Source organism: Aythya ferina (genome assembly GCF_964211825.1).
Source record: "Aythya ferina genome assembly, chromosome: 1".
Taxonomy (NCBI): Eukaryota; Metazoa; Chordata; class Aves; order Anseriformes; family Anatidae; genus Aythya; species Aythya ferina.
The window spans coordinates 128734948-128749283 of NC_140296.1; the positions used below are offsets into that span (position 1 = coordinate 128734948).

General features: G+C 40.2%; 1 protein-coding gene across 1 annotated transcript in view; it reads right to left on the reverse strand.

Annotated features, from left to right (window-relative positions):
- ANO2 (anoctamin 2) overlaps nt 1-14336 on the reverse strand; it is a 200160-nt gene that overhangs the window by 177819 nt on the left and 8005 nt on the right. Inside the window, exon 4 of the mRNA XM_084508867.1 lies at nt 9509-9892. Within this exon, the coding sequence (XP_084364993.1) occupies nt 9509-9892 (384 nt within the window). The remainder of the gene's footprint in view (nt 1-9508; nt 9893-14336) is intronic.

Genomic DNA, 14336 nt, shown 5'->3' on the forward strand with positions numbered 1-14336 from the left:
CAAAGACTCATTTCAACATTAAGATGCCTCCCAGCATTTTCTCTGCTGGAATCCATTCCCAGCTCCAAGATGGCTGAAGATAGTGAATACTGCTTTATGGCACTTCCTTTTCACAAGTGCTACTATGCCTTTGGCTGATTGGTTGTCTAGTTGGTTGGTTGAGGGTTTACATTTGTTTGTTTTAGGTTTTCCTTTTCATATTCCTGCAGATTTTTTTACTTTCCCTTTGTGACATTCCAGTTTTCATTTCTAACCTCTTTTCTTCCCAGACCCTAGCTAAACCATTCAAGAATATAGCTTGTCACTGTCATACAAACAGACTGGGTTTTGCTCTGGTTTTTGAGTTTAGAGGAAAAACAAACAAACAACAACAATAACAACAAAATCTGGGCTGATGTTTACTATGTATCCAGAAGAAACTTTGGAAAATGACAGCATTTCCATAGCCAGTTGCATTAGAGGCCACAACAGAAGTAGCAGAGATCATGAGATCCACTTTCTAAGAAAGTATTTACTACTACACTTGAAACTGATAATCTTGCAGTGCTGTAAGAAGTCATGGCAACTCTGCTCTGGTTTACTTTGCTCTGGAGGAGAATGTAGTCTCTGCTCACTGGAAGATGAACCCAATTCTCAGCTTTCATAGAGAAACTCAAGAACATACCCTTTTCCCTATTTTTTACAATAACATAAGCAAAATAAATTTATTCCTTCTTGCTGTCCATGTTTTTCTTCTCTGTTTTGGTCTCTGAGACACAGAATTTTCAGACATAGACTGCCCTTTAATCTTTTAATACCGGGCAAAAAATAAACAAACAAACAAACATGAGGGAAGAACAATAAGTCTCCTTCTTATCTTTGTTATTTTATAAAAACATTAATGCATATATTTATAATAACAACATATCAAAACTTCCCTACAGTGCTGTATCCAGCCCCATGTAAATTCTGTGTCTCTCACTCATGCAAAGGAGTTGTGTAAGACCCCCCTGGTCTCCTTCACTTGAAGTATGAAAACAGGACTAAGAAGAAATGCCTCTAAATAATAAGAATCATATGGCAGCTAGTCAATCAGCAACCATGCAGAAGTGATCACTCACTTGGTACCAGAAATTCTGTAGGGCTGTTTGTTACTACAGACAGCGTAAGCAGTTGCCTGAGGACAGCAAAATAGAAGAAGGCCCATTTCCCCTACTACTGAATCTCCAAAATTCAAGATTTCTTCTTCTGCCAAAGAACATGTTGAGATACATTGAGCAGCATGTATTGCAGTTGGGGATGTCCTCATCCAACTGTGGAAGCTGCTTCCTCATCCCAATCAACAGTAGCATGCTTTCTGTCCTTCAAGAGGTCAGAAAAACAACAAACCAAGGACCCATATCCCCAAGCTATCTCATATTTTGCTACTTTCTTTTTGGGAAATTGCTATTCAATCTGCACTAGTCTAAATAGCATACAGAAATTATCACTACTTCAACCTCCAAATCTCTTTCACAAGCTCTCTAGTTACTGCAGCATCATCAGTGTAATGGAGTATCCCTCAGGGCTTCCTGTACTTCTCTTCCAGTTGTCTCCATGGATTTAATTTACAGATTAAAATTTCTGCCACAAACAACTAACATAAACTACTGACAATTAAAAAATGTTTTCATGGCTCCACCTGTGAGCAAGCCAAGCAGCTGCTTTTGTTACTTTTTGTCCCCTTTCCTACAAGTGTCATGTTTTCTCCCTGCTATGCCCTAACAGAGATGCATGAGTCTTTTCTGTGTCTTCTCAATCTAGCAGTTTGTAGGAACAGAAGCAGCTCCTCTAGCAGGTGACAGAGCTCAACATAGTACACTTTGTGAAAAGGGAATACAACTTCTGGAGGTTATTGTCATTTCAACCAGGCAAGTCTGGTAGAAATAGAATTCTATAAAGATAAATATGTGTAAAGTACAGTTGCTTCTTGCCCAGATCCCACTGTAAATATCAAATTGTACACCCCAAATCTACAATCATCCAAAATTCTAAATATTAGTACCTCAATTTCTGAACCTGTAGATGATAGACAAGATTTATCACTGCTGGCCCAAGAGCTTCATAAAAATAATTGATAATGTATAAACCCATTTTTGTGCATCCCCTCAATTTTCTCTAAATGCCTTGGAAACAATTTTGACTAATGTACGTAATAGCTGATCATTAAGTGTCTGGATACTAATTAAAATACACAGAGTGAGTCTATCTGCCTATTAATCTGTCTTTTTATTCACTATAAAATCATTAAAAAACAGCACTCATAATGCAAATTTCTCAGCTTTCACAATACGGTCATTCTACCTAACCAGCTGTTATCACCGATCATTATTTTAATACTGATTGGACCACACTCCATTCCCATGAGGCTACTCCAAAATCCTCTCTAAAGTTGAGATAAAATTTCCCCTTAAATAGTTAATCATCTTGCTGATATTTTCATCATGTCCACTTCACTGTCACTGCAAACCGTGCCTCACCTGTTCAATTTTAATTTTATAATAGCTATGTATTACATTTCAGCCCCATATAAGTAACATACAGGAGCTGAACATGTTTTAGCTAATTAATGCTTCTGTAACTAGAGAAGTTGAAAAATAGCCATCAAATATTTATATAATGGGGACATGAATAGGCCCCCAAAGAAACATTGCCATTCCCTTGTTCAGAGTGCTGTACATGAATACAAAGTCCTAGAGTACAAAGGATCCCTGTCTGCTACCAATGCTATGTTACTCTGCATGCCATCTCATTAGCTTCAGGAAGTGTTCATTAACACAGATAAACATCCTTGATTCATCAAATTTCTCTATTCTCTTATAAATTAATGTAAGCTACTATGTAGCTGTCCTCAGCACTTTAGATGAATGTACATTTTGGAGACAGCTATAACATTCATATTAGATGCCTGATAGATTTCTCAGATGTGCTATGAGCATCAAATACTTTTCTTGGGATTATCTGCAAATCATATTGACAGATTTCAAAAAGAGAGAACATTTTTGTAATTACAACTAAATTAAGCAATACCTCTATGAATAAAGTTTATTTATGCTTTATTTAATTTTTTATTTATTTATCTGTATTAATTACAGAAATACCGTAAGGATAGGACCTCCTTAAGAACACCCCCAAATATTCCACTTTGATTCTCTGGAAGGGCAATAAATTCCATTGCACGCAAGTTTGGTGCTTAATTTCTTTTTCTTTCCTTTTTTTTCATTTTCATTCTTTTTCTTCTTCCTTTCTATTTTTTCTTTTTCTTTCCTTCCTTTGGAACGTTATTGTTTTGTTTCACCTACTATGGAACATCTTTAATGACTGCAAATGCAACATATACTGTATTCAGTCACAATTATGTATGGCAAAAGCATAATAGGAGAAGAATGAGAAGACACCAGAGACATACCTTGGCATTCTGACAAAGTGGATCATTTTTGAACACGCTGAAAATGAAATGTACTTTTCTAAATAACATTTATGAGATTAAAATATCTTTTAACAAGAAAACAATGACAATTTTAAAACCAAGTGTAAATTACCCTTCAAGAAGCTCATCTAACTTGAATTTTTGAAGTACTGTAGTTCAAAACGATGGGTATCTTGTTAAAAGATGCTGGCTGCACTACACTTCCTTAAGATCCTTAGTGTATGCACTTAGGTGGTGCTGTTGACAAGAGCACTACTCATGATGATGATCATGACTTAATTTTTCTACTTAATATTCCAAGGCATGTTTTTATAGTTTTATTAAAGAGAAAAAAAAAAAAAAAAAAAAAAAAAGAACTTCACCCAAACAAAGGAAAAATAATAGTGCTGCAGTTTATTACACTCCAGTATTTGGGGGTACTCTTAAGGTGGCCCTATCTTTACACTATTCTTTGCGTACCTAATGTAGATTTTGGTTTGTGTCACTGGGTGTTAACTAGAGTTTATCTGGAGATGACTCTCATGTCTGTGGCAGCTAATTCACGTGGGTAAATGTGACCTACTAACCTTCCTCTGCAGTTTACAAAAACATGTCAAAGAATTTGGAATCTAGCACAAACATCTTGGATAAAGAATTTTACTGTACTTTTAATTGTATTTTACTTTTGAAGGAGAGGAAGCAAATCCTGCAAACACTATGCAGATTAGCATTAAGTGTTTACAGGATATCTATTAGTGGGGTCTATCTTAGACACTAATGTAATACTGTGAAATACAAGCTAGTTAATTCCACAGACTCATGCAGGAAGTTAACACAAGATTTTTTATTTAAATTTGTACTATCAAACAGACCTGTCACAGATACAAACATTTAGATGTAGAGCTTAGGGATATGGTTTAGTGGGGACTGCTAGCGTTAGGTCAGAGGTTGGACTCGATGATCTTGAGGTCTCTTCCAACCTAGAAATTCTGTGATTCTGTGATTATTTTTACTCATAGCAAAGTATGTAAAACAGTAGTTATTTGCTGCTATACTTCTGCAGCAGATTTGATTTATTTATTTATTGCCTCAGTCTTCTCTGGCAATAGCTCCAGCCACACACTGTGGGCCCCAGATATCAAAGCCAGGGACTAGGACAATGATGAACTGTCCACTGGAAGAGATCAGGTTCAAGACCTTCTGAAGAACCTAAAGGTGCACAAGTCCATGGGACCCGATGAAATTCATCCAAAGATCCTGAGGAAAATGGCAAATGAAGTTGTTTTGCCACTGCACATTATATTTGAGAATTTGTGGCTGTCCAGTGAAGTTCCCACTGATTGCAAAAGGAGAAGCATAACTCCCATTTCTATTAAAGGAAAACAGTAAGACCCAGGGAACTACAGGCCAGTCAGTCTCACCTCTGTGACCAGCACAATCATGGAGCAGATTCTCCTGGAAAACATGCTAAGGCACATGGAAAAAAAAGAGGTGATTGGTGAGAGCCAACATGGCTTTACTAAGGGCAGATCCTGCATGACAAATCTGGTGGCCTTCTATGATGGGATTACAGCACTGAAGGATAAGGGAAGAGCAACTGACATCATCTACCTGGATTTGTGCAAAGCATTTGACACTGTCCTGCATGATATCTTTGTCTCTAAGTTGGAGAAACATGGATTTGATGAGCAGACCACTCAGCGGATAAGGAATTGGCTGGATGGTCACGCTCACAGAGTTGTGGTCAATGGCTCAATGCCCAAGTGGAGATCAGTGTTTCTCAGGAGTTGGTATTGGGACCAGCATTAACACTTTTGCTGGTGATTTGCACAGGGGGATTGAGTTTGCCAGTGACACCAAGCTGTGTCATGTGATTGACTTGCTGGAGGGAAGGGATGACATCCAGAGGGACCTGGATAGGCTTGAGAGGTGGGCCTGTGCGAACATCATGAAGTTTAACAAGGCCAGGTGCAAGATCCTACATCTGGGCCAAGGCAATCCCAAGCACAAATACAGGCTGATTGGAAAATGGATAGAAAGTCAACCTTGTGAGAAGGACCTGAGGTCGCTGGAAGACAAGAAGCTTAACATGAGCCATCAATGTATGCTTGTAGCCCAGAAAACCAACTGTATCCTGAGCTGCATAAAAAGAAGAGTGGCCAGCAGGGCAAGGGAGGTTATTCTCTCCCTCTACTCTGCTCCTATTAGACTACACCTACAGCACTGCATTCAGCTCTGGGGCCCCCAGCTCAACAAGGATATGGACCTATTAGAAGAAGTCCACAGGAGTGCCACAAAGGGGCTGGAACACCTCTCCTGTGAAGACAGGCTGAAGGAGTTGGTGTTGTTTAGCCTGAAGAAAAGAAGGCTCTGGAGAGACCTCATTGCGCCTTCCAGTACCTAAAGGGGGGCCTACGGAAAAACTGGGGAGGGACTCTTTGTCAGGGACTGGAGTGAAAGGACAAGAAGAAATTGCTTTAAACTAAAAATAGATAGATTTAAATTAGATATTGGGAAGGAATTCTTTCCTATGAGTGTGGTGAGTCACTGAAATAGGTTTCCCAGAGAAGTTGTGGATGTTCCCATCCCTGGAAGTGCTCAAGGCCAGGCTGGCTGGGGCTTTGGGCAACCTGGTCTGGTGGAAGGTGTCCCTGCCCATGACAGGGGGATTGGAATTAAATGATCTTTACGGTCCCTTCCAACCCAACGTATTCTATGATTCTATGATCATATGAATAGCAAATTTCCTTTTCTGCTCTATTATTTCCACCAAATATCAATTCCACATAGCCCTAAATTATGCTAACTCAACTGTTTTTTTCTGGGAACAGGCTATCCTGGACCACTCAAACATTTTTGTTTGAAGATAAGATTATCAACCAAAGAGTTCCTTGGACTGGATCTGCCACTTGTGGTTTCCAACAACACACAAAGACTGAAAGTTAATGGTGGCAGTATCTGTTATATCACATAAATAGAGGCTATGAATCAGGTATGACTTTAATATGGAAGATGGTGAGAAGGTTGTCACATCTCATTAGTGCGGCCCGTCATTATGTGTACGCAATGTCACATTAGATGGAGAGAAGATTTAACACATTTACGTGCCAATTGACTTCACTGTGCACTTTGCCTTGTACATGCAAAATATTAATTCAGTTTAACACAGACAACAACAACAACAAAGGCTATATTAAGAGGCAGAAGAAAACCTTTCTTTGGAGAAAACAACAATAATGATTGACAGAAAATTATAAGGAAGTTGAAAACTAGACACAAATTGCTTAATTGATTTAATAATAACTGGGTTGATACAGAGACAGGCTGTAATCCTACCTATTTTCACATAATGTAAAAAAAGATTAATACTTCCCTCTCCACATGTAAATTACACATCTTCATTCATCTGTTAGCTTCTATTCTTTTACCCAACAAACTGACAATATAAATGAGATTAGTATCAGTCTGTAGTTATTCGGCATTTAAAAACAAAACCATCACATGTTCACAAATATGTCATCCTGGGAAATCCCAGTTTTTCAAAAGGATACTTTTAGAAATAGTTTGTTAGATTGTTGTGATGCTATCCTGTGTTCCTAGAGATGTACTTTCTGACATCTAAATAATTTTAGCCTATAAAAGCTGGAAGAATCTCCTTTGAGGTTAGCAGATTGACTAACCCAATGCAAAACATGCTGTGCTTAGTTCCTTTAGGCTAACTGATCTTTTAGTCTTCACAAAGTAGGGCTATTCAGAGACACAGATTAATCTTTCTTCCAACCACAAGATCAGAGGCCATTTGAAGTGGCCTTTAATTTAATGCTAAATCATTAAATTCTGCATCTGCTAAATCAGAATAAACTGTATATTTCTCATTAAATATATCCTTCATGATTTCCACAGTATCAGTAAAAAAGGACAGTGGTCTGATCCATTTTATTCTTCTGTTCAAGCAGTGGGGTTAACAAGAACCATATCTGCACAGGCCCTATAAAAGATTATTTTTTTCATCTGTAGGTCACCTAGAAAGGATAGTGCAGAGATGATACAGCAGATTCCCCTTTTGCCACATCTCTTTCTATTACTGCTGCTTCATGTAAAAGCCGTACTGACACAGAAAAAGAACTAAAAGCCATATGCCTTGGACAGAAAACTAAAAAGGATCATGCATAGTCCCTTCTAGATTCTCTGGAGATCCCAGAGGGAAAAAGCTTCCCCTTTTGATTAGACAGATTTTGTGTCTGTATGGATGCGTGGGCTACATACATACACATACAGGAATAGAAAAGTGAAAGAATTGAACTTTTTCTAATTTTCAAAATTAAAAATTTTTTACCCATGATAAAAATGCTCAACAAATAATTTCCTTGGAACTTTCCAGTTCATTTACAAAAAGCTTTTTCTCTTCAAAAAGAAAACTGTGACTAAAAAGATTCTTCTCGATCAGATCTTTATGACATCATTTATTACTTTTGTGTTATTTAAGAGTAAACATCATCACCTGGAAGGGATTCAAGCCAGAATTTGAATGCAACTGAACTTTGAGTAAGATAAGGGTCAAATAATCAAATCCAAAGCTCCTGCTAGAGTTGTTAGGCTCTGATGAAATTCAGAACTGAAAAAAGTCTCCAAAAACAGCTGTTCTCATGGGATTTATGCAATCTGGTTACAAAAAAATATTGCAGTAAGACAGTCATGTGTTAGCAGTATTGAACCTGAACACCAATGCTTAATACAAAAGAATCAGGATCTGAGATCACTTTTTTTCCATTCAGTACAAGGATGGCCCAGCCTGGCTATACAGTGAAATACAACCCAAAGCCACCTGCAACTCAGCAAACAGAACAAGGAAGACAGTAAGAATCAAAAGGCCTTTCTATTCCTTTTTATTTCTGCAGTGATTTAATGTGCTCTTGCTATGCTAAGTCAGCTAGTCTCAAATTTTCAGATGCAACCTGTGCGCATTTTGGAAGTGTTTACTGGTTGCACTGAAAGCAATATGAACTACAAGTGCTCAACATCTCTAGAAAGAAGCCATAAAATGTCAGAAACAACATAAAGCACCTAAAGCTAGAACCCAACAAGGACTTTCCTTCAACAGATAGAAATATCTATGGTTTTCAAAAAGACAGTCAAAGAGATAGCACAGAGCTCAATGCAACAGCAAGGGATTTTCCCCATGCTCAGTTCACCAGTGGGCTGCAGACTCTTTATATAGTGACAGTTAAGTAATGTAGCCAAAACTTGCAGCAGATATGATTATAGCACTTTGCAGTACCACACACATGGTGAGAATAAGCACAGTAAAGCCTGGGAGTTCTTCTTCTTCAACTTCTTCTGTTGCAATGTAAAAGCTGTTTGCTTTATACATGGAATGAAGAAAATGACACAAAACTTATGCATAGCTGGAAAGAAGTTAGGATTCAGACTGAAAATGAAATATGAAATGTCCTGACAACACTTTGTATTCCAAGAAATTACTTAAAATAGCTTTTCTTCATTGTAACAATATTGAAATGTAAACACTTCATTTTTTCAAGAAAAATGTGTTTACCACAAGCCATAAGGACATTTAGATAAAGAAATATATTTTCCACTGGAGTAAGATCAAAATTTCTACTCAACAGTATATTAAATAACCAAGTATTTTTCACATAAGAAGAACTAAGCAATCCTCTCCATCTTTTCTTGGCCTCACTCCGTATTTTAGACATGTATAAAGCAGCTCATATAATTTACTTCTGAAGATATGAATTCAAAGCTGCAGCGGCAGCATTTGATCAAGGGACATTCAGCTCTGAACTACTCTGATAGTATCAACTACTCTGACAGTAACGGGGTATTGTCAGGATAGGCTCCTTAAACTCACCATAAAATAGATCAAGGATGTCCTACACATAACGTGTAAACCAGGGCAGGAGTAAAGGCAGGCTAGGCTCTGCTCCACAGCCTGTCTCCTGGCCCACCACCATGGCCTGCCCATGCTTACATCCCCTGGGTAGTCATCTCCTGCAACAAGACATCCATTAGCCCCACCAGGTACCCAATACTGTGCAGGAGGCACAGCTTTCCCACTCTTACCTCAGCGTCTTTCTCAATCTCTAGCCCTGCTGCCACCAGGTTGCGTTCATACTCCTCCCTCTGCAGTCGCTTCTCTTCCTCCAGGGTGTCCAGTGGGCCCAGCTCTATCACCTGAGCCCCCAGCAGCTCCTGTGGGATGTGCTGGCCACTGTCTGGCTGCAGCTTGAGGCGACCCTTCCTGGTTTCTCCATTTGAAACAACAGTCATGGAGCCTGCCCTGTTCATTGGCTCTGGTGAACTGGCCCCATGCTGGTGCTGGGCAAGGGGTTTTCGGTAGTGGTAGGCTAAAACATAGTCGACCTTTCTCTTGCTATCCCTGAAGTGCATGCCACTCACAGAGTCCACAGCCCCTCCTTGGGTCCCATCCAGGTAATTGTTTATAATCTGAAAGGGAAATACATGAGTATCATGAATTGAAAACCCTGAAGTCCAAGGAGAAGCCAGGCCTAGGGTCTGACAAGCACTTTAAAGCATTAGATGAGCAGAGCAAAAATTGGAGATTAAATGGGGATACGTATGATCCTTGTCCTACTTATGGCCCATACGTATGATACGTATGAAACTTGTACTCTGCAGATCAGATTAAATCACATTGAGCTCTTCTGGCTGTAAACAAATGAGAGTGTCTAAAGACAGTGACCTTATCCAGCACCACGGGATAGCTACCTATCCAACACGTGGGTACAGATGTGCATGCCAATGCTGTCTTTTGGTTTATGTGTAAACAGACTATATAGGATACCACATCATTTTAAAATGGGATTGAGAATTGGGAACAAAGATCACATTACAATTTGGGACATAAAAAAGGATGAGCTGTGGAGCAAAGATGGTCAGGGAACCGAAGCAGGTGACTGCGTGCAGGAGTAAAAAGGGACTGGTTCCAGCTAGAACAAGAAAAAGTTCTTCAAAGTAGTATCAAGGCAAGAAGGCAGGGCTGGACAGAGATGATTTGTCAAATACCAGGGATTAGAGAGAATAAACCCCATGGATAGCTAACAGTTAATGTGTATTTTAATCTATCATGAGAAGAATATGTGACTGAACATATTCTTTACATATTTCTTTACATACTTTACATAATTCTTTCTGCTGTAACATCGCAGAAGGAAATCAACCATAATCATTAAAATTGCCTATGTTCTACTCGCTATTACTGTGGACCATCTCTGCCACCTCATCTCCACTATCCAAAACCTTCTGGCATGAAACTACTTCCATTCTACCACCACCACCCCACCCTACTGGGGACAGCAATTCTGCAGAATCTGTGTTGAACACAAAATTGTTAAAAAGCACCCTTTCTAGCTCAATATTGTATCTTAAAACCCTTCACAGAACTCTACTGTGTCATTTATTAAAGTGACACCAGCACTTAAAAATGGGGAAATACATTCAAGCATATAAATATGGTCAAGCAAATAAATATGATTCAAATCAATGAACCCCTAATTTAATTCCAGCTATTTATGGATCCCATAGGTGGCTATACAAGCAAAATTTTGACAGGTACCAGTTAAGGGTTTCCTTCTCTCCTTACTTCCCCCTCTATTACATGCACCAGTAGTCCTGAATTCAAAGTTAACCAAGCAAATTGTATGGCAGTTTTGGCATTTGTTAACGCAATATGAATATTTGAAGGCTTTAGACATATGTGCATATTGTTAAATACACCAACAGCTCCCAAATTCTTGTTTTTCATTGCTTCTCTTCACATCTCAGTTTCTCACAAAGTAGCTTTCAGTCACCATATCCTTTAATAAATCATTTTTGTATGCATACTTCATCCTTCTTTATTTCATGAAATTATCATCACATAATCTGTTCCACACATTACACATATTACAAACATTATGTGTATAGCATATGTATAGTCCCTTTAGGCACATCTAAACTTACACTCAACAATAGATTCTGGCAAAATATAAAACTGCTCAGGAGATAGCACTTTATTGCAACTCCCCATTTCCTAGTTAGGTCCATTTTCATATAGTACTCACAGGCAGTCCATGCAAACCTTCATGATCCATCTTTGCCACAATGAAGAAAATCCTGTTCCAGATTCCTAGTCTCCCTTCCAGAGAGTTTCACACAATACAGCGCAGAAGTAATGATGTCACCACTGCCTGGTTGCTGGCACAACACAATGCATTAGCTGACTCTAGAGAAAATGAACTCCAAATATCCTCTCCTCTCTTACTGGCAAGCGTGGGCAGAAATAAGATGCTCAAACAAATGCAGAAGAGGGAACAAAGAGGCTGGGAACATGAAAAAACATTAAGAGATTTTCCTGTTTATTACCTGTGTGTAGCCAGCTGCCACAACCCTGCCACCTGAGAGATCACCATAGCAACATTAGATGTTGTTGGAGTTACACAAAATAAAATGAGGAGATACAGTAGTTCCACTCTCCCTGTCTTGTAGACTCTTGCTTATTCCTCCCCAGCCACTCTTGGAAGCAAAGTGCCATTCCCCATTATTATGGGTTTCTATTGAACAGAGAATGTCAAAATTCCCACAAAATTCTGTGAAAGCATTTTCTGACCCTAAATATGCAATACTTTATTCACCATGTCACCTTCTGGCACAAGAAGGCCTTATCAGAGAGAAACACAAATTAAGTAAATTGCAATTTGCAAAACACCACTGAAAAAATTATCAAGATCTTTCTCTCCTTCTCACTGCCCTTGCAGAAATCAGAATCAGTGATCTAAATTACCATTTTCAATCCTAGACTCATTGCTTCTTGATGTTTCCAAGACAAGCAGCCAGTACACCAAGCAATGAGAATATCTGAAAGTAGGATCGGCATTTCATGACAGTTTTATTCTATTCCTCTAATAGCACATATATCACTACAAACATCTCCCAAGAGGTCTCTCTCCTAACAGCTGTGCTGTGAAGACTGCAGCCTCACTATGTTTCCATCTTCCAGTCCAGCTCAAATTAACTCCTAGGTATGTGTTGACCTATGATTTGAAAAAAGATTAGTTTACAAGAACAGTTTAGTCATCAACCTGCAGATCTTTTCATGACCCAGGGTGCCCTGAGCTGGAGGACCATGACAGTGGGAATGATGAACTCCTAACTGACCCTGAACATGTGCTGGATTTGCTGCTCTGCCTGGATCTATACAAGTCTATGGAACCAGATGCGATTCATCCCATGGTGATTAAAGAGCTGGCTGTCGTCATCACGGGACCTCTCTCAATTATTTTTCAACACTCTTGGGAATATGGAGAGGTCCCAGTAGACTGGAAGCTGGCAAATGTTGTGCCAATTTTCAAGAAGGGTAAGAAAGAAGACCCTAGCAATTACAGTCCAGTCAGTCTCATGTCAGTGCCTGGTAAAATTATGGACAAGATGATTCTTGAAGTTATTGAAGCGCACCTGGGGGACAATGTGGTCATTGGTCCCAGCCAACATGGGTTCATGAGGGGTAGGTCCCGCCTAACAAATTTGATTTCCTTTCATGATAAGATCACCCATCTAGTCAATCGAGTCGATCAATCAATCAACCAGCTGATGTGATATTTTTGGACTTCAGCAAGGCTTTTGACACGGTTTCCTATAGGATCCTACTGGACAAAATGTCCAGCATACAACTTAACAAAAACATCATACGACGGGTGAGCAATTGGCTGATGGGCAGGGCTCAAAGGGTTGTGGTAAATGAGGCCACATCTGGCTGGCAGATGATCACTAGTGGAGTCCCTCAAGGCTGCATTTTAGGGCCAGTCCTCTTCCATGTTTTTATAAATGATTTGGATATAGGACTAGATGGTGTTTTGAGCAAATTTCCTGATGACACCAAACTTGGAGGAGTTGTGGGCTTAGATGAGGGTGGAAAGGCCTTGCAGAGAGATCTAGACAGGCTGGAAAGCTGGGCGATCACCAACCATATGAAGTTTAACAAAAGCAAGTGCCAGGTCCTGCACCTGGGTCGGGGCAACCCTGGCTTTACGCACAGACTTGGTGATGAGATTTTTGAGAGCAGCCCTGCAGAGAGGGATCTGGGGGTTGCAGTTGACAGCAAGTTGAATGCGAGCCAGCAGTGTGCCCTGGCAGCCTGGAGGGCCAACTGTATCCTGGGCTGCATCGAGCACGGCATTGCTAGTTGGTCGAGGGAGGTGATTGTCCTGCTCTACTCTGGGCTGGTGTGGCCTCACCTCGAGTACTGTGTGCAGTTCAGGGCACCACAGTACAAAAAGGTCATTAAACTGTTGGAGAGTGTCCAGAGGAGGGCGACAAAGATGGTGAAGGGCCTGGAGGAGGAGACATATGAGGAGCAGCTGAGGTCATTTGGCCTGTTCAGCCTGGAGAAGAGGAGGCTGAGAGGAGACCTCATTGCGGTCTACAACTTCCTTGGGAGGGGGAGTGGAGAGGCAGGTGACCTATTCTCTGTAAACACCAGTGATAGGACCTGCAGGAATGGTGTTAAGCTGAGGCAGGGTGTCCTGGTTTCAGTTATGACAGAGTTAATTTTCTTCCTAGTAGCTGGTACAATGCTATGTTTTGTCTTAGGATGAGAAGAGTGCTGATAACACGCTGATGTTTTAAGTGTTGCAGAGCAGTGCTTACACCGAGCCAAGGACGTCTCAGCTTCTTGCTCTGTCCTGCCAATGGGCAGGCTGGGGGTACAGCAGGAGCTGGTAGGGGACAGACCCAGGACACCTAACCCAAACTAGCCAAAGGGGTATTCCATACTATCTGACGTCATGCTGAACAATATATAGGGGTGGCTAGCCGGGGGAGGGGGGCGGGACTGCTCAGGGTTAGGCTGGGCATCGGTCAGCGGGGGGTGAGCAATTGCATTGTGCATCACTTG